Here is a 26316-nt window from a genome sequence, read left to right as displayed (position 1 = left end):
ATAGCCCCCAGACATCTCACATTACATCTGACTTTTTAATATCTACATTTCACTTTTTGGAAAACAAAACACAAGCTTCAAATCTATGATTCCAGATTCACACAGCACAAATTCAGATAACGTATAACCACTGAAAAAGACCATTAATTTATTCTCTTTTTTTAATTTTCTGTATTATTCTTATGCTGTTTGTGTATTTTTACAGTTAACCCCCCTTCCTCCCCCCACCCAAAAAACCAAAATAACAACAAAACAAGGAACGCACAGGTGTCTGTAACGTTCAGTGAAAATGTGTGATACTCTGAAGATTCCGATCTGTGTGTAATTCTGAGTTCTCCTGCTGTAGAACATTGTATACAGATCTACACTGATGAATGGCCACTGAGGAAATCAAAGACTGCAGTTGTCAGATATCAGTCTGCAGTGAGAGTATTAAACCGAGTGAGAGACAAGAATCATTAGAAGTCAGTCTTGAAGTAGCAGAACCAGGGCTGGTAGGTATTTTAAAAGGCATATGTTTAATAGAAGCAGCTGTACTGCAGAACCATCAGAGACCACAGGAGAGAGCTCCCCACAGCTCCTAATGCTGTCTCTCATTTACACAAACCAATGACATATGAAACAGGACTGTGGACTGATGAAATGCTATTATACAGTACCATGTTAGTGGACTGTCAAGTTTCTGTGGTACAATAAGATGACAGCTTACTGTAGGTAACACTGCTTGTATGAAGTACCGAAGGCCCAGTCCTTCCATTCCGATTTGAAGTAGGACGCTAGAAATCCTAAGTAGAAGGCAGGCGGTATGGGGTCCTCCCCCAACGAGGGTGCAGGTGGCAGTGACCGTCCCTCGCCCCTCCACAGATTTGGGGTCAATTCCATTGATTAAAAGCGAACTGGGATTAGAAATGGAATTGACCCCAGTGCCCCCCCCCCCCCCCCCCCGAAAATGAATTTCTGGGTTCTGGGTTTTGCAGGGGTCTAAACTGCATACTCTGGGCCTAAATATGTGCCTTACTACGGACCCAAAATTCAAAATAAGTGTATAACTTTTTTGTGATTTTAGGAGTCCATATTTAAATAAATCACATTGATGTTTATGTAGGACCCTAGAAAAGGGTAAAAGTTATTAACATAGATTGTATACACTCTACTTAAGACTTTCAAGGTAATAACACTGTTGTAGCTCAATGTTGCCTGAATGTGTCGCCACAAGAGGCACTCGGATCGATGAGTCGACTGTACAGCTGGTGAGTGCGTAGGGGTAAAAAGTTTCAAAGTGAAAGCAAACGCAGTGTTAACCCCTTCATTAATGCCTACATTTTTATATGGTGTAACGAAATGCCCTCAGAGAAGGAATGTTTTACTCTACTTACATACGTAATGAAGTGTGGAAATTGTCGCTATTTTACTGGAAGAAAATAAACAATTTAAATGCTATTCACTGGAATGTACAAGCACTTTAAAAAGGTGTTTTTTCTTTTTGAAATAACTATTTTAGGTGGCTCATCTGGCAAAGTAGACAGCAATTTAACACACCAGCTGGAAATGAGAAGGCTGGAGGCATATTCTCCAATAATCTTACCTAATCAAATGTCAGATCTGTTACATTGAATGGCTTTTCAAACCCCAATTTAATAAGAATGTGAATCCCAAGCATGAAAAACAATAACACTAGCTTCTTCAATTGGGAAAAGTTGAAAAGATTTATCTCCTTCAGTGACTCTGTTATTGCTCTCTGATGTCAATCCGATAATAAATTGTTTCTGAGAAGCGCAAAGGCTGCTCTAGGAACCAAACAAATGGTCTTTCATTAAAAACAGCCGGTACATTTATATTTATTTAACCAACAACTAATGAGAAAATGAATTGACTGGTAATCCCAAAAGTTTTGAAAAGTTTCTTTCTTCATCTATCTCTAAAACAATATGATATACCACAGAGCATTATCACCGCTGGGAGATGTTTTTTGTATTATTCTTATTTTTAAACTTGTTGTACTGTTATACGTGTAAATCACCTTTATTGTGTGATTGAAATGGAAAAGTAATTCAATCTTAATATTCAATATAGGGTCATCCTAGCTTAATTGAGCCAGGAGGTTTAGGGCAGGGACCCGCGGCCCGTTTATCGCCTGACTGCTGCCCAGTGCATTAATTCTATTTCATTTATAAATTGATCGTAAATATATACTTATATTTTTTCTTTTAACTTTGTTGACTTGCTTTTTCGAAGTTTTCGCGCAAAAAGCCGTGCACCATTTTAATCGTACTGCAGAGGGTAATTGCTTCTCATCAGCTTGTCTCCAACTAATTTCATGAGTCTTCCTCTCCTTTCTTAAATGCACAAACCCGCAGCATTGAAAGAACCCATTCCCAACACAGGAGGTTTGTTGCTAGGGGAGTGACGTCACTGCCCTGTGACTTTTGCTACATTACTGGCTGCTACAACTGAACAACTTGTCTGCTAAAATAAAAACCGCTTCAGCAAGTACATATTTCATTTGCTTTGTGTTACTGTGCAATGCGTGTGTATATGATAACAGTATGATATTAATGCTTTGTTTTGTATATTTTTGTCTGTGATGTGTATCGTGCCAAATATATACACAACTATTACATGAGTGGTTCTGTAGATATGGGACAACCCCACAGGAAACAATAATAATAATAATAATAATAATAATAATAATAATAATAATAATATAATAATAATAATAATATTAGCAATTTAATATTGTGGCACAATGAACTACCTAGCAGGTAGCCTCAACAACATCATCAGAGCAATTCCATTATTTAATTACAACCACAGGCATACAAAGTGAATTCCACTGCTAATGGAATATTGCATACAGCCTGGACATGCAAATTGCCAAAAAGAGAAGAGTGTTTCTCTGGGATTTTGCAGCATTTTCTGTAAAACACATAACAGGTTTCCAGTCAGACACTTCTCACTTCAGTATGTTTGCTTATAAGAACATAAGGACATAAGAAAGTTTACAAACGAGAGGAAGCCATTCTGCCCATCTTGCTCGTTTGGTTGTTAGTAGCTTATTGATCCCAGAATCTCATCAAGCAGCTTCTTGAAGGATCCCAGGGTGTCAGCTTCAACAACATTACTGGGGAGTTGATTCCAGACCCTCACAATTCTCTGTGTAAAAAAGTGCCTCCTATTTTCTGTTCTGAATGCCCCTTTGTCTAATCTCCATTTGTGACCCCTGGTCCTTGTTTCTTTTTTCAGGTCAAAAAAGTCCCTTGGGTCGACACTGTCAATACCTTTTAGAATTTTGAATGCTTGAATTAGGTCGCCGCGCAGTCTTCTTTGTTCAAGACTGAACAGATTCAGTTCTTTTAGCCTGTCTGCATATGACATGCCTTTTAAACCCAGAATAATTCTGGTTGCTCTTCTTTGCACTCTTTCTAGAGCAGCAATATCTTTTTTATAGCGAGGTGACCAAAACTGAACACAACATTCAAGATGAGGTCTTACTAGTGCATTGTACAGTTTTAACATTACTTCCCTTGATTTAAATTAAACACTTTTCACAATGTATCCGAGCATCTTGTTAGCCTTTTTTATAGCTTCCCCACATTGCCTAGATGAAGACATTTCTGAGTCAACAAAAACTCCTAGGTCTTTTTCATAGATTCCTTCTCCAATTTTTTTTTGTACAACCTTTTGTACCCCCCCCCCCCCCCCCCCCCCCCCCCCCCCCCCTCCCCCCCCCACACAGTGTGTGTGTGAGTGTGTACTGCACTTTGTGCAGTTTTTAATTTGTCATTTATTGCATAATTAACTATTTTCATTCCTTAAAAATGTTGTGTAGCTGCACAATGGCAATTGCCACGTTAGTTTAAGAAACAGTAGTACTAAAAATACACACAGTTTTGACAAGAAGTCTTTGTCAAACGTCTTTCCTGTTATTGGTCTGACTGGAACATGTAAAAACTGCATATTTCTTCCGGGAGGAAAATAAATCATCTGGAAGTTTTTTTTAATGACTTTTGGAAAACAAATGTTCTGCCTTTGCAAATTTGATTGTAGTTTATTGAATGCCTAGCTCTTGCTTGATGCCTCTGTAGATCACTATTGGTGGCAATGGCTTTATAATTCAGAATTAATTAGGCCCACATACCTGGAAGTCCTGATCATCAATTGCAAATCTTTCTCTGAGATTTCGGAAGACCATTGGACAATATTCCTTCATCTTAAAGTGGCTAGGCATGTTTTCTCTGTAAAACATAGAGAAGGTCATTTTAAAAAAAAAAAGCATCACCCTTTAAGTGTATTGAAAAGTATATATTTAATAATGTAAAGTATGTGAATGTCCTTTTAATTGTATTTAAAGCATAACAAATGGGTACTACATTATGGGCGAGGAATCAAAAAATGCAATTTATAAAACAGAAGTAAAAAATGTATAAAAAATGTAGCTAATCTACAAACAAGTTTTTTTAATTTGTTTTTTTGTTTGTTTTGTTGAATTTAAAAAAAAATTGCCTAACTTGATAATAACAACATTAGAATGTGTTCTGCATACATGTCAGTACAGTATAATGTACTCCAGTAGCTGGAAGTCAATATTAAAATCCTTCAGTCTATTTAATAAGTAAGTCGGAATTGCAGCACACTCACAGTATCCTTTTCAATTGCATTATTCATACTTGCTTTATAATTATTAGCAATAAGTATATCGAATGCATTTTCCTCTCTGGGTTTGACTGACTATCGATGGGGCACCTGACCTGACAAAGGTGGTTTTCTTAATTTTAGCATGTAACATAAACCCCTTCAGGGCAATCTGTCCTGTCAGAAACATTTCAATGCTTTCCCTGACACACAACAGCAATAGTCATCAGTCAATAAAGGCAGCATATTACGACAAAAGGGTCAAGCTTGTGAGAAATATCAGCTGCTGCAAAATACATGATCAATACAAAATATTTTGCTACAGCTATTAGAAGAAAAATGCAGCATAATAATATCATGCTATTTACTGTACTTACTTATTGAAAAGGTGATTATCCACCTTTATCTTCGAATAGGCTTTGAAGTCATCTGGCATCAACATAACTGGGATCTGAACATGACTCAATTCGTTGATCTGTTTGGAACACAAAAGAGAGGCCCTCTTTTTACAACTCATTTAAAACCTTCATTTTTATAACAGCCAAAATCATTAGGAAAAAATTGCATTCCATTATGCTACAGCCCAGTACTCAATGAAAGTCTTTCTATCAGGCTGATCTCTATAGACAGGCGGTCTTTCAATCCAGTTTATTTTTATGCAGGTTTTGAATCATTACAGTAGGTTATTGTAAAGGTTAAAGCGAAAGCCTGATCTGCATCTAAACGTGTGAAAAAAAGTCAGTCAGGTGTAGCCAGAATGATGAAGGCATGCATTTCATGTAACATTTTTGAATTTGGATTCCCATCTGGCTTCTTCTCAATGTGTCTGTGGCAATTCCCTGTGAGTGGAACAATTCAGATTACCGATTTAAGAAGGGCAAAAAATGCACCTCTTGAGTCGTTCTGCATTTATTATTCTGTCCCAGTATTTTTTTAGGTGCGGAAGTCACTGGCTGGCACCCAGATTGACACTGTGGGAGAGCAAGGAGGGGCACTTATCGCATTTGACTGATAGGACAACACTGAAATGATGTGGGATTAGTGTCTGAAGTCCTTAGAAAAATTGTTGCTGTATGCGAGAGCACTGCAACTCCTGTTTACAGAAACAAGACAACACGTCAGTGCAAGCGCAAGGCAGCAAACAAACCAGGATCTGACTCTTAAAATACTGTGAGCAGGGGCATCTTCAGGACAACCTAGTTTATACACCTGCTTTGAAGTATTTACACTTCAATAGGATCACTTTTAAGCTTTACACAGTAAAAAACAGCTTACAAAAAAGATTGCTTACAGTGGAAAAAAAAGCATATTCATCACAAAAACACACACACAATCCAGAAACTAGAAAGCTGCATTTGACACGACTGCAGGAGTGTTTTTACAGTGCAGCAGCCATCCTGATGACACACTGTGGGGTCTGGTAACCTCAGGGCTGTCCTTTCTGACAGCAGCACATTAATGACACTGTCAGCTATTCCTCCCTGGCTATGACAAAAAAAAAAACAAAAAAAAAAAACACGAATACACTGTTCCCGGATCTGCTTCCTTTTTGGAGTGGAAAGTATGAAAGAAATACTTGATATGGAACGTCTCCTAAAGGAAATCAGGAAAACCGATTACATGGAAACCGCTATTGTTAATTACTATCCAGGGCCTAATTTGTACTTTGTTATCCACAACTGACCCGAAAGAAAACTGTCAAGATTGACAGTCAGTGGGGCCTACTTTAATCATCTACCGCGGCAGATATAGATAGTGTAAATGTTTATTTGTACATTATTCCTGCTGGTGTTACCCAGCCTCCCCAGGGTGATTTAGAACACCCTTATTAACAGCTCTAAATACAATGGAAACACAGAGCGGGGGGTGGGGGCGCAAGTGAAAAAGCAGTGTTACGAATTTTAAGATGTTGTTAGTAAGAACTCCCAACAGGTACTTCTCCCCATAGGATAAAATGATAGAGTGATTTCAGAATTTGGCCACCAGGTGTCTACAGTACATACATTCTTAATTTTGCATTTATTACTAGAAGCTGGAACAACTCCATGGTCAGCTTGATTTATTGTATATTTCCCAGCTGTGTATCACCAAAGAAACTATTAAACAATTCCACTGCAACTGACTCCAACAAACTGTGCCTCTCCTTTGTTTTGTTTTTTTCCCAGGGTTGTCAACTCCCACTTGCAGTAGTTGAGAACTGGAATATATTTAAATTAAACTTGTGAGGGAATGGGTGTTAATGCACCACAGGTCAGACTTAAGCACGGTTTACCATCTCATCCGAGAGGTGTCACTTCAGCACAGAACACTCTAACATGATGCAGGGACACTGGATGAGCTGTAGATGGTCCTTAGAATAGTGTTAAAACGTATTCTCTCATAAAACCAAAAGGAATATTAATTTAATTTTTTTACAACTATAAAAAAACGCATCAGAGTAGGACTGGACCATTACCCAATATAACAACTAGATATTAACAACTTTATGTAAAATACAGAGACAGCTGTTTATTGTTTTTTTAAATATAATTTTTACATGCTTCTGGCCATGCGTCTTTCAAATAATGACAAAGTGTCCAGTAAATCAATATTTAAATTCACTTGTGTGGAAACATATTTTTTTAAAGCTGTGATCTGCATGTACATATAAAGACAGATAGACAGGTACTATACCTCTGTATCTCTCCCAGTTCTTGATAATTACTGCTTAAGAATCACAAGGAATAACAGTTATCTAAAATAAAAGTTTGAAATGTGGCATAAATCCATACAGAGCCTCCATGTTGTTGCCATGGATTTGCTTCATCAGCCGGGGATAATAAACCCCAAACCCTGATAGCTGCCTCCTCTTGGGACAGGGCCTTTGACACAGTGGTCACTCTGTTACTGTACATCCAGAACCCACCATGTAAGCTGGTAAGGCAGAAGTATACTTCCTCAATTCTAAGGCATTTACAAAAAAATTACCAAGCAAACAATAAGCTGAAGACAAACTTAGATACTATATTGTTAGCTTTGGGGTATAATTTGAAGGTATTTTGTGGCATAGTGCTGTACCCTGGCTTTTAAAGTAAGTGCCAAATAATAAAACACAACAACATAAACCCTGTCATTACCCTCAATTACCTCCTTCAGCACCACACAACAGTCAGTGCTAATTAGCACTGTTTGTGTGAAGCATTAGTGAAACCGTTTCAAAACTGTCCACTCAAAGTGCTGATCTTGCCAAATGACACACAAATTTGCACTTCTGTCTAACAGCAGCATTGTTTATTTGGAACTGTAGCTGAACAATAATGATCCAGGTATGCATTACTTATTTTAAGAACAGCAGAGCTATTAATGATATATTATTATCCTTAAAAAAAATATACCAAATGAAAGACAAAGTATTTTTATAACAGCTGTACCTGTCACAGTTGGTGACACTATTAAACAACACAACTACAGCAACCAAACGGATACACTACCCGTCTGCAATAGGAACTCATAATGGTCAATAATCTCTCCAGTCATGGGGCATATCCAGGTTCACGAGAGACCCAATCCTACAGGCTTTCTGGGAATCTTTAAATCATCAATGGCTAAACACCTGGAAAAAGTCTTCACCAGTTAAGAAAATACTTGGTTCAGTCGAGTACATCGTTGGTCAACCATACTGTCTAATCAACCGAACACACCTGTAATCACGTGATGAATTACGTGTGGTGTATTACACGCACACAGCTTCTGCTGCTGAAACCGCTACGAGATTTAGCTGACAAGGGGGACCAGCAGACTGAGACTAATGAAAGTTACAGAATTATTCAGACCACCAAATCCTTAGCTGGAGCATTGTGTGCTTTACATTGTTGCAGTTAAGCAAATTAAAACAGTCACCTTGTTCTTGATGTTTCTTCTGTTTCATCAGTAAGGGCTGGAGATCCTGTCTATGTTATTCAGCACCCCTAATACACAGTACAACTAGAATGACATAGGGAACAATTTAGACAAAATATACAATAACTGTAACAATAAAGCCCTAGTAACACAGTCACCGTTTGTTACTTACTGTAGGAAAATGACCCTTCAGAATAAGAAAGAATCCTAGGATAGGCGACTTAAAGGGTACATAAGGACTTTTTATTTTACTGTGTTACATGTTCCCATGTGTTGCTACAGCTGTTTACATAAGGTGTGTGTATTGTTTAAATTTTACATTTTTTTACATTTTGGCCACTTTTTAAAAACTTTTACATTGCATTCTCTGCCTCAAGATGGCTTCCAATGTATCTGCATGGATCTCTCAGAACTACATTTCCCATCATCCTCCTGCTCACTGGTACATCCATCTCAGTTACATAGTCAAGCTTGCTGGGGGGGGGCAAATGGCAGCTTCTGTGAGAAGTTAAAAGGCTTAAAGGAAAGTGTTCATGCTCCGGTACATCAAAAGTGCAGGGACCAGCCTGACAATGTAGCACTGTTGAGTGAAACATTTTCTTTTTTCTTGCCAAAAGCTGCAATGATACTAAGTACTATGTGTGTTAAAAATGCCCTGCCTAAAAAAACGTCATAGCAACAGCATTTCCCAAGTTACTGCAATAATTAGCATTTGTTGAAATTCAAAATTAATGGTAACAGCTGTTGTGTTACAAAACACAAAAGATAAAAGGTATGTTTTAGTAATAATTCTGTTCAAGTGTTTAAGATGGGTTCTGGGAACCTGTCAGTAAAAGTGCTTCGCTTATAACATCTATCATGTCACAGCAACTAAGCAGATAGCAAAATAATAACCAGGGCCGGCGTCAGCACCATGGCAACCCAGGCAAGCACCCGGGACCCTGACGCCAGAGGGGGACCCACACAAACACACAGAAATAAAACTGGAAATACTGTATGAGGAAATGTACTATTTCTGTGCTAGCTATCCTACTCCAGCAGCCTTTAGGACTGGAAACGTTTTGTTTTCACTCAACTAAACTAAACTGTATGCGTGCAGTGCAGTGAAACTTTTCAGATCTCCACCTTTATTTTTCTTCTTTGCCTCTGACAAGTGTTTTGTTGAGCCTCACTATCATAACATCTTTTATTATCATAGCGCTTGAACGCCTATTACAATTAAACAATTTTAATTGTAATTGTCAATTTGCCGAACCTCTCGAACCTCCCAATAAAAAGAAACTCAAATCTGAATGTCAAAAACGGAAGGAAAAGACTACAAACAAATAAAATAAAATAAAAACAACTGCAGTAAGTACACTGTCACAGTTTCTATGTGTACATTTAAAAATATAATTTCTGTAAAGAGTGTTTTCTGTTAATTGTGTACTAAATAATCTACAGATAAAAAAAAGTTCGTTTTTAGTAGAATTTAAGCCCTGTTTATACTTATATATCACTAAAAATCCTCAAGGCAGTCATCACTCTTCCAGTAACCACTGCAACAATAAGCTTCCGTTTTCTGTTTTAAGTTTGGTTAAAACCTATTTATGAACTTCCATGACCAATCATTGTCTGAGTGATCTGCTTGTAATGGCAACTGAAAAATCATTGGTAAAAAAAATTCAAAACAAACTTCATTTTGATGTCTTGGTTGATATCTTTTATTAAAATGAAGCCTAGACAATATTCACTGCTTCACGAGGTTTATTTATGCAATGCCAGAGGTTTCTTCTTTTTTTTTTTTTAACTTTGTTGCAGAGTTTTATTATTATGGAGAGGGGCTCCTAAATGCACCCCCCCCATGTACAATATGTACAGTACTGTAACAAGGATCATTCAGACACTGCTCCTGTAACCAGGGTAACCGCTACTGTATAAACCACAGGCAGTACACTGACTACCAAAACAGGCACAAACTTGAGGAAAATCCTTCATACATTTGTATGAATCTTGTTGAATTGACCTCTTTGGCACTCACACCTGGACTGGCTGTTGTGTAAGTTCTATCTAGGCACATGGACTGTATTGTGTGTATTTGTGTATCTACAGCCTAGATATTTATGTATCTGTTTATTATTCATTGCAGTTTTCTATTATATAAATTCATTAAAAGTCTAAACAATTACTAAATACAATAATTCCACAAACAATCAGTTCTGCTTCATTCCTCTATTTATGCATTCGGTTTCACAGGTGTTTCATTGCCATTCATGATCTTCGGTACACATTATGTTCTAACAGTTGCATTACAAACACTTATTTTTGGAAAGGCTTTTTTGGAAGCACACCGTGTCATAATACCCAGCACAACCCTAATCATGCTTAGCCTAACATCTTTGAAATGAGTAGTCCTACAAGAAGTTGCCTTACTTTGTAAACACGCTCTGGTCCTGTATGTTGTGGTACCCCAGGGGTTTGGCACGTATTCAACAAGAACCAATGCTATGATGTGTTTATTATGTGTTGGGTTTAGTTTCTCACTGCCTATGGGAAATACAGTACATGGATTTTTTTTATTTTATTTTGTCAGTAAGTGTTAACAATGTAAAAAAAGGAAAAAATTACAATAAAAGTGCAGTAAACTTGGTATTTTTAAAGAATTCCCAGATGATGTAATTATATAACTATATATGAATATAGAGTAGTTTTTGTTCATTTAAAAACATGGGCTGCTGTTATAAAATAGAGCAGCTCCAGCTGCTCGTTCCTTTAAGAGGCATTGCCATCTGTCTTCAATAAATGTTGGAGGATTGCATTTTCTACCTGGAAATTTTAAATCATCAATTTACAAAAACAAAAAAAACATTAACAAAATCAGGCTGCTAATTACAGTGTTTGTCCAACTGAATTAAATATGCTCACCACTTAGTAATGAGGAGTTGATTGTATAATTATTCAGTGAAAATGAGCTTTGAAACACTTGAATGCAATGACAATCATTAATCCCCATTGTTGAGTTTGTCAGACTGTTTTGCCTATGCTGTAAACCTTTGTGGTGCAGTGTATTCATTATTTTATTCATCTCCTACCACATGATGTCATGCACCTATATATAATGCATCAATTAATATACACTGTATTAAAAAAGCATTCCTGTTAGAATAATCTAAAGGGCATGACCGATTAGATGGGATGGTTTGTAAACACAATGTTAGGTGGAAATGTGATAAAGCGTGTCACTGATATGTCTAGAGAAACAGTTAATTCTACGACACCACCTGTAATGGACCTTTATTGAGAGAATCACAGAATACTACACATCTTGTAAAGGCACTTGGCTATGTAAACACTGTCTTACAGTAACATGCAAGTACAGTACAGTACAGTGTAACCTTTCTGTGTGCAGTGAAAACAGGTTTAAAGTTGCTGATAATAGCATTGTATGTACACTGTACCAAAATGACATACAGTACTGTTTCTTAAAAAAATTCATGAGGAATGATCTGTGTGTTATGTGGTAATTTAGTGCCATTATCTATTTTCAAAATGAATTAAAATAAAATAAAAAAATGACACCTACAGGCTTTTCCTGCTTCTGCTCTAGTACATGCCAACTACTGTCTTATTAAAATGAACACGGAGTCTACCTTGTCCACTAAACACATTTATCTACATAAAATCATACTGCAACTGCAGTGCCCTGTTTGAATGGCCGAATCCTAGATAACAGTGGTCTCTGTGTTTGCTATTTTCAATGTTTTCACATCCTTTCATTTGCAAGGCACTGGGGTTTTTTCTGGATGTAGAAACAGTAGAAAGGTGCTGTAACAGATAGATGCTGTAAATTTACGAAGCTTTGAAAACATGATTATATCTAACGTAAAAACTTTGAAGCACTCTTTGAGTAGGCGTGAAAGGTGTGAAGAATAATACACAGCCCTTTGGATTTGATCTCGGAGTCTTGACATGTTCTGTATTTGCAAAACATTTTGCAAGGACTCTGCTGCTGACAACGCAGTTCTTGATTCATTTGATAAAACATTAAGCTAGGTAACCACCAGACTAATTGCAAGAGTCATACCACAGGAAACCCCACATAAAACACTGTTTTATAAAACGCTCTTATATAGAGCGATGGTGACAGGTGGTCAAGTTGTTATTCATGGTTTATTATTAATAATATTTTACTTCTGATCTGATCAACTCTACAGACTCATTCTATTACCACACAAGAACTGTGATATTTGCTTTGATTGCACACCAGTTTTCTTTTTTGAATGTTTAAATGGTTCTATGAAAATAACCTGAGAACAACTTGTTTACTACTGAACCCCAACTGGAGAAGAGAGACTCCTCCTCTGTGAAACGCTGACCCAGTGTACAATTTCAAAGAGAACATACTTCATAATCTCATACACTACCACCAATCAGATTGATGCCACGAGTTTAGTCTTCATGAGAATACAGCATCCTTGTCTTTTGGCATTTGAGTCAATTTAAAGATGGTGTTCTAGTCGTGTCTGAGAATTCACCAGAATACTAAAAGGATTGTGAGACTGGAGCTGTCACAGTGTACAGTATCACCAGGAAGAATACACATTGGACTTCAGTGTAATTTGCAGAAGCAGAAGATCAGTGAAAGTGGTGCCCGTTGAGTTATTTTAATTTACATGAACGGTGGTACCTGTGCATTTCCAACCAAAGCGACACAGTAAAATACTTTGAACGGAAGCTTTTTGTCCCCAGTGTCATGCCATTATCCAACACATTGTTTGACAGTCAGATGAAGTTTCCAGGTCCAGATTAAACTCTGGCACAGCTGTTTGGGATTAGTTACTCGTATACCTGTACATTAGGAGTAATACTAATGCAATAAAAAAAAAGTGTTACAGTATGTATTGTGTACACATTTATGAGTGTGCTATTACAAGTTCTATGCCTGTGTTCTGTATTGAAATGTATTTGCTCCACTTCAAATTTCTATGTTTGCTGCCCCATACAGCCTAAAGGTATAGTTAGGGCTTCTGTTTTTCAGGTTTCATTAATTTTATTTTATTCGGTGCGTATTGTTAGCTGTTTTCTAGTGTAATGTAAATCGTTTTTCTTTTTTTTCTGGGTTTTTGTTTTTGACATATTGTATGAAATTAGTGTTTTTGGTTACTTTCCAAAATGCTTGCGCGTTTATTTTTCTGTCAATATGTACAGTAGTAACTCGACAGTACGTGCACACTTCAGCTGTACCTTCTTTCCTTTTTCTTTACCAAAGACAGCTTTATTAATTTAATGATGTTCAAGATGGGTGCTGTTGAAAAAGTTAAATTAAGCAAGGATGCAGAACAATCCATTATCCGGATGGTATCTGCAAGACAGTAGAATCATCTTCTAGTAAAAAAAGTAAAATCACCGGGACTCGAGCGGCTGCCAGGAAAAGGAGGTGCAGAGGGTAACGGCATGAGCCTATAATTTCATTATAATTATCTCTTACTGTTTGATGTAAATATGTATAAAGTGAAGCGACTATATAGCCAACAACCTCCCATGTACATTATTAACATACAATGTGATAAAATGATCATGTTATGTCACGTTCTCGTATGCATTCCTGTGAATTCTCTCGATTTCGTCGGGACACTACCACACAAGACCTTCTGCCTCTGGATTATTTAAATCGCCAATCTTAACATAAACTTCAACTTTATTTATTTACTATGATTTTCCCCCATCTGACCTGCAAAATGTCTTAGGCTCTTTATGATGCTGATGTAGGCTATATCAGATTCTAACAGGCTACAAGTTAAGAATAAAGTATTATTTACTATATATGTAAGAATTATTATATTGATTTGTTCAGAGAAAGTTGTGCAGTAAGTCTGGAAAAGGAGACCTCTGGTTCTCGTGTTTTCATAAGCTGACGGGTATTACTGTACTTGTTTTGCATGTTAAGTTGTGGCTGATCTGTTGCCACAAAGATCCAACAAACTCTGTGTCTATTGGTCGGCTTTTAAAAAGCCTCCAGTTAGAAACGAGAGACTGGCTGTTTTGTATGGAGTTCCTGAGCTGGGAGAACGCACCTTTTTTTTGTTTTGTGTCTCTAAACAAAGAGAGTAGAGTCTGTATAGTTTTTTGTTTATTTCTTTATATTTAAAGGGTGTCAGCCAACCGAGTGACTAAGAACCATTGCAGCAAGGCATAGCCTACATAGACAGTGAAGGTTATCAGGTTGTGTGTGTGTGTGTGTGTGTGTGTGTGTGTGTGTGTGTGTGTGTGTGTGTTTGTGACATTGTGTAATTGATTGTACTATTCTGTAAAGTCTGGTGTTGCTTCAAGTAAATCCTATCACTATTGAACATCTTCTTAAAAAAAATGTAACAATAACTAAAACTTTCATAATACTTCAGGGTTAATGTTTTGTTTTTACTGTGAAACTGAACAAGAAACTCTCAATTTTTTTGCAATCTGCCTCCTTGTTGTTTTGTATACTTCCTATCAGTCACTGATATTCTGCCCAGTTAAATACCTTTGCGGGAGATAATTAGAGGTCCCTCACCTTTACTGAGGCTGGCATAGTCGAAACATACAATTGATAACACTATGTAACACAATTTTTGTTTCTGGGTAGTAAGTGTTATTTCCTAATTGCTTATGCCTCAAAAGTATAGAAAATGGCTATTATTCCCCACAAACTTTGCTTTTGTGACCAGGACAGTGATATTTCAAAATATCACTATTTCCAATGGGAAAATGGGCAAATGTGTGTCTTTTCGTTCACATAAAGTCAGAAAAAAACAACATATGAATCCAAATTAACATGTATTTATACTAAAGTAATACAAAGTATGACTACAAAAGATTTAGAAGTGAGTAGTTTTTAAAGATTTTGTAGTCATTTTTGTATTACTTTAGTATAAATAAATACATGTTAATTTGGATTCATATGTTGTTTTTTTCTGACTTTATGTGAACGAAAAGACACACATTTGCCCATTTTCCCATTGGAAATAGTGATATTTTGAAATATCACTGTCCTGGTCACAAAAGCAAAGTTTGTGGGGAATAATAGCCATGTTCTATACTTTTGAGGCATAAGCAATTAGGAAATAACACTTACTACCCAGGAACACATTTTTTTTTTGGTTTTTTTGTTACACAGTGTAATTTAACCTCTTGTTTGATTAATAACTAAATTCCAGTAACGTGGTTAGGAAAAGCAAGTCTTGTGCACTGTACTGTAGCTAAAGCCCCAATCAATTTCAATGTGATCATTAAATTGCAATGCACTCATTTTCAATTCATGTGTTTTTTTTTTACAGTCTGCAAAGCAGAATTCTAATACTTAGAATGCAGTTTCAAAAAAACAAATGAACAAACTGAAATGGCAAAAGTACAAAAAAAGGGAAACAGTAGCTTACAGTACAGTCCAGTCCCTGGCAGATTTGCTTTCACATGTTCTTAGTTTGTGGCGCACATTCCGGCTCTTATTTTGCCTGTTTTTTTGTGAGTCAAGTTTTCAAAAGGACATCATCATCCTCACCACCATCATCATCACAGCACAAACGAAATAGGAATGAAATGACTTTGGTCAGCATGGATTACAAAATGAAGGACCACTTGAGGAAGAGCGATTTAATGATCCATTTTAAAACTCAAACAGACTCATGCTTGTTTCACTTTACAGTGTAAAAAGGTTCACAATAACTTACAAACAACTATTACACCTCCACTATTTTATTTTGGATTAGTGCTGAAGCGTTAATGACCTCTATGGCTAAATCTTTCTCGCAGCTAAGGACCTGCAGAGGTACAGTAGGTCAGCACACAGCTGCAATGCTGAGGGTGCTCAAAAACCCCTGCCAGTATATCAAAACAATTAGCTGTGTATTCCTTTAAAATATTAACCTTTCTGTTTTTGATATTGATGAGTCTTGTTAATTAAATGTTAATATTTAGTCTTATGTTAGCCTCAGGTCAACAGCTGCATGAACACATGCACACACTCTGACCTGAGCAAAGGTCACATCTCACTGTAGTGCTATGATTTGGCACACCCACAGTGCTGTATGTACTACAGTCAGAAAAAATTAAGACCAGACAATGGAAAAGAAATATAGCAGCTTTAAAAAAAAAAAAAAAGGCTGAAACTTATTAAGAGGAGAAAAAAATCAAATACTACAAGATTTAAGAGTAATTCAGAATTCAGGTTGTAGTATGGAGAAACCAGTGACATTTATGCACACACTAAACGTGTGACCTCCAGGAAATATGTCAGATTATTCAAAAGGAATAATCATATACTACTGAAAGACATCTGATGCAGTAATTCTGCATGTAAAAAATAATTTAATACTTCCAATTATTTTTTACATTTTTTTTAATGTAGGTATTGAAGAACCTTTAACGCTCTTTGTTTACAAAAATACAGCTTATACAGCAGGAAAAGTGTAAACAGACAGTATTTCAAAATAACAAGTGAGCAAATACAGCAATGACTGCACTCCAATCTCAGCTGCATTCTACCTATTCATAGCAGCGTTTAGGAGCAAGTGTTCACATGGTAACAACAGAGAAGACAGGGCAATCAGACGGATTGCTAGGTCATTTGACAGGAAGACAAGCGCAGTTCTTTGTTTTTGAATGAAGCACCAATATGTATAGTACTGGCAGGGGGTTGTTTGTAGAGTTGTGTTACAAATGTTTATCAAATTAAAAACATTCTCTGTTTATGCTGTACAAATCGCCCGCCTCGGCAGACCTACTTCACTATCCAGGGGTCCTGGCCATAAAAACTCTGACAAACACTGCTCTATAGAGCGTCAAAATATGGCTGGTGGTGAAAAAAACCCAGGTAGGAAGGGGTGGACAAATAGAGTAACTGACCAACATGTCCAGCTGGATGTTGTAAATAACTGAATGGACTTAGCCTCTAAAGTACAAAGTTTCTTTTACTTTATTCTGCTTGCTTCAATGTCAAATACTCTTGCTACTTAAAACTACTAACCAATGTTCCCTCTAAGCTGAGCACGTGCACAGCCGCGCAGCAATCTGGCGGGTGCCGCGCACCAACAACATCAGGCCACGCAGAGCCACACATGTTCACTTCATAAAATCTCACGCACAGCACTCATCTATCTTTAGGATCCTTAAAATAGATCCAGTATATTTTTTTCTGGATAAATGCTGCACTGCTGCGGAGGTGTCAATCACCTGCTTTGCATATATCAGTTTGGACATTGAGGAAACCCTATTGGTTAAGAGAAACAAAGAGCTACCTAGCAATAGCCAATCGAGTGCAATTTAAGACATGTACTTTCTGATAACTGCATTGGTGTACGCTTCCTGCGCTTCTCTTTGATCATAGATAATACTGTGTGTGAGAGTGGTGTGTTATTTCTTTTGGTAATTAGGAAGGCGTTGAAAGGATGGAAAGTGTGGTCGGACGATGTTAAAACTTTATTTAAAATCTTCAACATTTATATGTGCCTTGTTTTTGTTGATATTTTCGAGTTTACTTGTTGCATGTGTTGCATTTACTGACAATCACATTTGCTAGTGATCACTGTTGAGCAGGGCAGTTTTTATTAACTATGACGTCACTTATTTAGTATTCAACTAAGCTGCCCATTGACAGAAAAGTAATGATCAGAGAAGTTTGCAATCTGCTCAGTACAAAAAAAAAAATAGAGGAAACATTACTAGTAACCCAGTCAAACAGTTATTAAAATCAGCCTGCAAACTTCGCTACTGAAACTTGGTATTGTGCACTATTTCTATAGAGGTCGGACAGGTTTGCTGTAGAAGCTGGTAAAGATAGACCTGGTTGAGTCTGGTTATAGACACTTCCTATTTTCAATAATAAGACCAAAGTGAATCACAACCTTGCAGCGAACCAAAGGAGATTATGTAGCAGAAGTGACAGAGCCATAAACAACAGGAATCAGCCCTCTCAGGAGTCCCACTGAGGTAACACGGCCTTACCACATAAACATCATTGTTCGGGAGCAGGGACACTGCAAGACAGGACTTCTACAATACATCTGCAAAGAACTTTCAGAACACAGGAAGCAAGGGTGAGCAAACTTCCTGCTTCTGCCAAAAAGGCTCTTACCCAGCTAAAAAAAACATGAGCGAGGTTCTGTTTCAACTGCGGCCGCGGTTTCCTTGCCATGAGCTCAGCTTTGTGATCAACTTCCTGTCGACTCGAGAGTTCTTGTAGCTGACAGCAAACCTGTATGTCATAACTGTAGACAGCTGCCTATGAAATAAATAGGCAAAAACTATTACACACAGCTAAGGTAATAAAATAACCTAACCCAGCTCCATTTTCTCCCTACTGTTATGGTGTTTTCCCTTTAGGGGTAAATTTTGGCCTCTTCAGTCTGACGAACTTTCACACATCATCCTGCTGCTCCTGGCTGTTTATAAATGTGTGTTTTTTGTCTGTTTTTTTTTTTCTGCGGTCTAAGTGATAAATACAAATAGTAAGTTGCTATGGAAACGTGCAACAGCTTGTCATGATATGACAACTTAATGTATAGTTAGTTTTTAAACATCTTTGAAGGATTTTGTGTAACCTGATCCTTCTGAGCTCTAAAAAAAGCACCATTCAACTTTTAGGCACTTCTACATGCTTATTTTACACAAAGCTGTGCTGCTAATTGAGCTCCGTTGATTCGTCGATTTAAATCAGCTGCTGTGTTAATTAGGCAAGGACACTTGCTCCAAGGCTACAGTGCTGTGTTCAAACTCTTGAAGGTCAAGCAGTTTTCCAGATACTGTATATGGATATTGTAAATACAGTTTTCCAATACAATATATGGATGTTGTATGTACAAACACAGCTAATACAGTATACTGTATCCCCATCGTCTGTGGCTGTAACCTGTCCAGTGAACAGAGATCTTGCATATTTTGCAACAGTCATCTACAGTACCTGTATTCACAGGTATTTGAGTGGAAGAATGCCACGTCTATGATGGCTATGCAATGCTTTATTCCACTAGAAACTTGCTGTGTACAGTATTACTTGCAGAACATTAAAATATTGTATTATGCTGTGAATCTGCCTTTTCTTTGATGATTTTTCTGTTACAAATTCTAAAAGACAGCAATTTTCCTCTTCAGTGCTATTATTCTGTACACCTATTTGCAACACAGGTGATTTTTTTAAAATTATTTCTACAGAAACGAGCACCAACATGCTAGGCATTAATGTTGCAGTATTCTTGCACAAATACCTAGCATATTTTCCTGTACTGTACTCAAGCACAACCAACAAAAATTCCTTTTGAAGTGAACCGAGTCCTTTTGTTCAAGTGAACTCAGTTCAGCTGGTTTGGAAACTAACCATATGCGAAAAGGTTCGTGGTATGGGTATCCTACACCCCAGCTTCCCAAGCAGCACTGAGGCAGTGCCGTGTGATGTTAGCAATCCAATAGCAACTGCAAGCAACTTTATAGCTTCTAAGGAGTTATTTCATTTTATGCAACTTTTAAAGTTTTGTTGGCGAAAAGAAAAAAAATAAAAATATAATAATATTAATAATAATAATAATAATAACAACAACAACACCACCACCATCACTAGGTTTCCTGGCATGGGCTAATCATTGTAGCACACTCCTAGGTCAATCACAGTCCCCTGCCATCTTCAAGCCACTTACTCTTCCATTATGCACCAATCATACATTATGTATTGGCTTTACACCTTTAAACTAGAGTTATATTGTAGCGCTATTTCAAGACTCATATTCCTGCTGGGGAAAGTATAATGTAGAGCAGGGGTACTCAGTTACTTAATGAAGGTCCAAAAGGTCAAGGTCTGGAGAACACTGTCACTCCCATCCCCATACCGACAAACAAAGAGCTACACAAATATAGTTTTTACACATGTTGTTGGTTTGGGTGGTCTTCACTAAGGTTTCAAGGTGTTTTGGAGGGAATCTCATTTTTACTAGTCTGCCTTCTTTGATGATTTGTTACTGCGTGAGTTCTTTTCCTGCCATAACCACATAATTGTAGAACTGCTGTATTCTTATGTGCCTGTGTTAGCAGAGCCAAACATTGTGTTTCACCATTGCAAAAACAAAGCAAATTGCAGCAAACAAAACTCAAGCACAAGAATTAAAAAGCTGAACTGAAAAAAATCACTGTGCTTTCTCTTTCAAGTGAATGAAAAATAAAAAAAAACACCTTACAAATGATACAAAATACAGTAATTTTACATTCAGTACATTCACAATGGGCTAATACTCACAGTAAGTGTGAGAAGCAGAGTTTCCTCAAGGGCTTTGAGTTACAGGTGAGCTCAGCAAGAGCAAGAAAGAGACGCAAAGATTTGCATCAGTCACAACAGAACACTGATATTAATATTAATAATGTTCGCCTTGGAGAACAAATATCACAATGTGACCTGCAGATACTTAAGACAGGAAACATTTTAACATGTAGTTACTCTTTTATTTAAACTGCAGCTTTCTGTCTCTGGGTCTCTTTCTTGCCGGTAACAGCTTGGGCAGTGACGCTGCCCTGTCACACACATCTTTACATGTTGTTGTTTTCTAGAAACAGCAGATAAACAAGGACTAATAAAATGAGTCTTTGTTCTCTGGTCTCCATGTCAAGGTCAGGAAATACTTCAGCAAACCTTTTTTGGATAAAGTTACACAAGTAGAATGTATAAATGGATGCAGCATGCTTTTTTGTGTAGTATAAACCTGAACTATTGCTCTTAAAGTCAGTGCACAGCCATTTGAATATTATTTCACTGATCTTTTTTATTTTATGAGGTCTGAAATCATTCTGAATGGTCCCATGGTTGCTGTAATATTACTGTTTTTAATTTATAGCTGTCTGCCATCTTGCCTGGTTTTCCCATGTTCGTTTCCTTCCTGAACATCATTTGATATTGAACATTACAGTCCACCTACTGTACTTCATGATAAACAGAGCCCCCCACTGTTGTTGTCTTTCTCGATGTTGGAGTAGCACCGACAACCACTACACTACTGTATAAAAATGACACATTGAATTTTGGAACAGGGTTACATAGACTGTGATACAATGTTAAAGATATGTAGTTATGCACAAATTTGTTTTTCTTTTTTTTTCCCCAAAGAGATCTGTCTGAATAAATCTGTTTTCCCTCAAACATTACTATAATTAGCCCAAGAAGGCAATTGCTCGGCTATATTCCAGCAATCTCTATTAATCTTTCTGGGACAGCCTTTCTTGGCAATGTATGAAATATGCATCTCATCTTGGCTCACAGTCAAAATACCACATTCCATTACTGTCAAAAGTGAATGAATAGACAAACACAAAAACCTATGCACAGCCTGCTCTGTGAAGCTTACATAGACATTGTTAGAAGCTACAGTGCCTTGTACCCGAATAACATACAGCAGATAACCACATGTTACACGTTATTAGTGTACACATTTAAATGTTAGTCAAACTGTAGAATTCAGTCTGAGCTTTCTTATCAGGAATGAAATATATTGGGAAAAAAAAAACAGGCAGAAGCTGTTTTGCATTTGAAGAACTCCAAGTATTGCTTATTATAGCTGTACTCTTAGTATGTTACTTAAAATTTACCAGCAAATGTGTTCCAAACTGCACTGAAAGGAACATTTCCTTAAAGTATAATATAAATTTGTTGAGGTGACGTGGGGTCACAGGGAACCTTTTGTCTAACTTCAAGAATTTAGTGAACCAGTCAAGCTACAAGGCAAGATCTGTCTGCATATTGTCCCTTGGACATATTTAAAAAGGACATTTGTTAATGTTCATTACACAAAGGACTCTGTGGAACTTGCTGGCGACAGAATACTTCAATTACAATTTTGTATATAACTGTAACTAAAGTCCTTTTCGGCTCTCATTAAAGCCACAGCAGCTGATTTACTAAACTCAGGCAGAGCAGCTCAAATGCTACAGTAACTGTCTGTGCAGACAGTACCGCTTTGTCTTGGCACAATGTTTTCCCTGCAAGTGTATGTGGCACAATTCTAATAAAGCCAGATGCAACACATGTGCTAAATCATTATTCAATTGTCATTTCATGTTTTCATATGCCTTTTTTTTGCCTTGTGACAGGTTTGCTATTATGCTTAAAGAACGTGCATGGTGTAATAGTAAATCTCAAACTCTGGTATTGCGTGATGTCATTGAATAGCACCGGTTGCGCCATTCAATAAACCGCCCCCATAGTATTTTGTTTTTGTGATGTGCTGTTGTCTACGTGCCACATTATGGTATTCTTGTCTGGTGTTTATGTGTGTGTTTTTTGACAAGCCCTGGATTGCGTATATGTGAGACAAGGGGAGACACTTTCATTGGTGTTTGCTGAAGTAGTACCTCACTTCCATGATTTGCTTCATTATTTGGAGGGTTCGTTCCTTTGTGAACTGGAATACATTTGGTTTCTCATTGCAAAGCGGTGAAACAGACCAAAGCGTTAAACTTACCGAGTCCACTTCCAAGCGAATTGAGACGACCATTTCAACTGATCTCGGTTCATTTGGTTAGATGAGCATCCTGATGTGATTACGTGGTTCTCAGAGGTTTCACATATCACGCCAAGTAAACCGTACCAGACTCATAACCGCATCAAAGGGTCAAACGAACTAGATGCGAAAGTGCTCTCAGATCACTGGTGGTTTGTTGCTGTATCTTCCATTTTTCTTAATGCACTTGCAGATGCAAGGGATGTTTGTACAAAATGCGATTGGATAAAAATGTCACCAGACACACCCCCTTCCTCTGACTGCAAAACAAACATTCCACAGCATCAACACAGCAGGTACACTGACAGAGCAGACTGAAAGAAACGCCATAGAATAGAGGGCAAGCCTTGACATACACAGGTACAGTAGGGGACTGCAAGTGCTCTGTCTTTTGACGTACCTGCATACGTCCTTGAGCTGAAGTGCTTAAGCACATCTAAATTGCATTAAGAAAAACAGCAATAAAACAGTTCTAATGCAGTATGTTAATATAAACATGAAAACAATTATATAAAGGAGATACAAACACACACACACACACACACACACACACACACTTTTTGTTTTAAATTCAGAGATGTCTATTTGTCTGGAGTTGTCAAATAGTCACATCGGAGAAAATTCCTTGAAAAAGGAACCCATTCTGTCAAGTTACATTAAAAAAGGGCATTATTTTAGCAAATACTGTACGTTTAGTGCCAGTGTGCCAGTGGAAATACATTTTTGGTCTTCCAAAGATAATACAGAATCCTTAAGTTTTATTAACACTACAGTACATGCAAATGACAAGTAACAATGTCTTTTTAAAGATGTTTGTGAAGTGTTTTTAGGGGGGGTGAGACTAATGCAGTACAAACAAAAAATCACAATACCCTGAAATTGCTTGACTGCAGGCTGTTGTGCCTGGACAAGGCCGAGCTAATGCTTCGGGTTTCAAACACAATAGAACACTGGGAACCAAATCCTGCCAAGCTTTCCAAAACAAGCGGCAGTAGTTAAACTCAACACATTTTTAAGGCCTAAAACCTTTGTTGTCTTTGGCAGTAAGTGAATGAATTTTCCTCACTCATTAGTTGTGATGCCCAACCTTTTCTGAGGCTTGAGCTTCAAGTTGTAGCAATTTATGTATAACAAAAAAAAAGGAATACTCACTAAAATGGATCTTTATTTACATTGGACAGTACTGTAATTGGTCAACTGTATACTGCTTATTATATTACAATTGTGTCTCCCTTACAGATACAGTATTACTTACAGTGCTGCCAAAGAGACTCCCTGCTAATATTGCTGAAAAGTATAGGGCTGGCCTCATTCACTCAAATTCCTTCTGACAGCAGAGTATGTCTAAAAGATAGTCACAAATGCCTTAGAGTGCTTTTTGGCTGCCCTTGGCAACCACGTCAGTGGAATTCCTCCAGCCTCTTATCATAAATCGATTTACTTTGCTAATACTGAAAACAAGGCTTGTATGATTTATGTAATCTTCCCTCTTCGTTAGCATTATAGTGTTGCACTTGATTTAATACGGTTACAAAACCCTGATCCTCAATTGTACTTAAGAGTATCATTTCAGACCTTGACACCATGCAGTGTTCACTGTAATCCATGGATAGGTTAGGCAGACAATGTAAAGGTTACCTACAACCATTGAGGACTGGTAGAAAGCTGGTATAACGGGTTATGCAGAAGAACAGTGAAAAAGGATCTGAAAAAGATATTTGTAGAAACAAGTCTATTGCTTGAGTGTCTATGTCCGACAATTGCTGATCCCATGAGAGAAGACTGTATAATAAATATTGCAATAGGCTTGTTTTTGTTGGTCAGTCTGTAGTCATCAGAGTTATACTTTTGCAATTAGCAAGAACACTTTGATTATTACTTACAGCTTACAGGGATGTGTACAGTATGTCAAAAATAAAAACTGCTACAGCATACATGTTCTGGCCAGTTGTGCACACAACATGAACAAAAACAACTATCATACAGTAACACCTGCATTTATTGGATGTTTTTTCAGGCAACCTGAAAATGATAAATAACTTCTAATACAAACGGTGCTGTCAGCGGGATGATTTTTTGAGTGCCAAGTGTAAAAGCAGTGTAGCAATAATAGCCTGTGCGATCACTGTAATACTGTGCAAGTCTTTTTTTTTTTTTTTTTTTTTGGTTTCTTACTTTAGTGTTTCAGATTTGAAAGCACAGTGGGGACTATGACATGGCACTGAAGTGTCACAGTGTTAGACTGTCTGTGGCTGCTGCCAGTTTACAGAAATACCCAATCCCTGCAGATTAAAAACATCATCTTTTAGAAGGAGGAACAAGAAGCTGTTAGAAGGATGCACCCTGGCCTTTAACATTCAAATGTTTTTTCTGCGTTGTAAAATAACCACAGTACTTTCCCTCAGCATTTACCTCACCGCTCGGGAGAGCACTGCTTCCTGTACGCTACAGTATATAGGCCGCAGGCTATAGTATTCTTCTGAAGCAAGCACACAAAAGTACTTTTATTTAGTGGCAAATCTATGTATTCTTAAACTCAGTGGAGATACAACTATGTATCTTACTGTTTTTTTTGTTTGTTTGTTTTTTCTGCTGAAAAGCTTTTTTGTTTGTGAATTATTGTTGAATGTTAACCCTTTGAGGTACAAGGGACATGTGTGTCCCACAAACAAAATAATGCTAACTTTCTCATTTTTGCAATGAGGTGCAAGGAACAGATTTAAAACGTCCTGCAGGTTAGATCTGGTCATCCAAATTATCAGTCCATCTCAAATGTATTTTAACCCTTACCTGCTTAAATAGAATGACCATATACAGGCATGAATATGATCAGTTTGTGTTTTAGCGTTGTTGGCAACCTTAAAATCAGAAATGAAAGCCTAATATATCCACAGAAAAGCGTTACGTAGCTGTTTCCAATGGTATCATTTATTTTGTTGTGGATTGTATTATTTATTTATTTATTTATTTTATACAAAAAACCGTAACAAAATGTATTAATATTTTTAAAAACTGTCAAATTCGACCCCTTTCTAAATTATATATATATATATAAAAAAAAAAATATTAGGATGTTAAATTTTATGAAAATGTCAAATAATAAATATGTACAAACAATGTCCAAGACGAGATTTATTTGTTCAAGTTACTTGGTTTATGCAATAACCTGAAAATAATTTTTTAAAAAAGGAACAAACCTGGTTGTACTTTTAGTGGTCAACGCTAATGTTGACGTTACTCCATCCATTCACAGAAAGTCAACAGTAGATGTTTTACATTGTTTTGCAGTCGAAAAAACTACTTCCACGCTGTTTTGCGGTAT

At 37.1% G+C, this 26316-nt stretch overlaps 1 protein-coding gene across 2 annotated transcripts in view; it reads right to left on the bottom strand.

The window, feature by feature from the left end:
* LOC121314136 (phosphatidylinositol 5-phosphate 4-kinase type-2 alpha) overlaps positions 1-26316 on the bottom strand; it is a 69624-nt gene that overhangs the window by 22599 nt on the left and 20709 nt on the right. For both annotated transcript variants that reach the window (XM_041247090.1, XM_041247091.1), the window contains exons 2-3: positions 5010-5107; positions 4139-4235 (exon numbers count right to left, since the gene is read on the bottom strand). In XM_041247090.1, coding sequence (XP_041103024.1) covers positions 4139-4235; positions 5010-5107 — 195 coding nt within the window. The remainder of the gene's footprint in view (positions 1-4138; positions 4236-5009; positions 5108-26316) is intronic.

Source organism: Polyodon spathula, chromosome 4 (assembly GCF_017654505.1).
Source record: "Polyodon spathula isolate WHYD16114869_AA chromosome 4, ASM1765450v1, whole genome shotgun sequence".
NCBI lineage: Eukaryota > Metazoa > Chordata > Actinopteri > Acipenseriformes > Polyodontidae > Polyodon > Polyodon spathula.
This window is presented reverse-complemented; position numbering and strand designations above follow the sequence as displayed.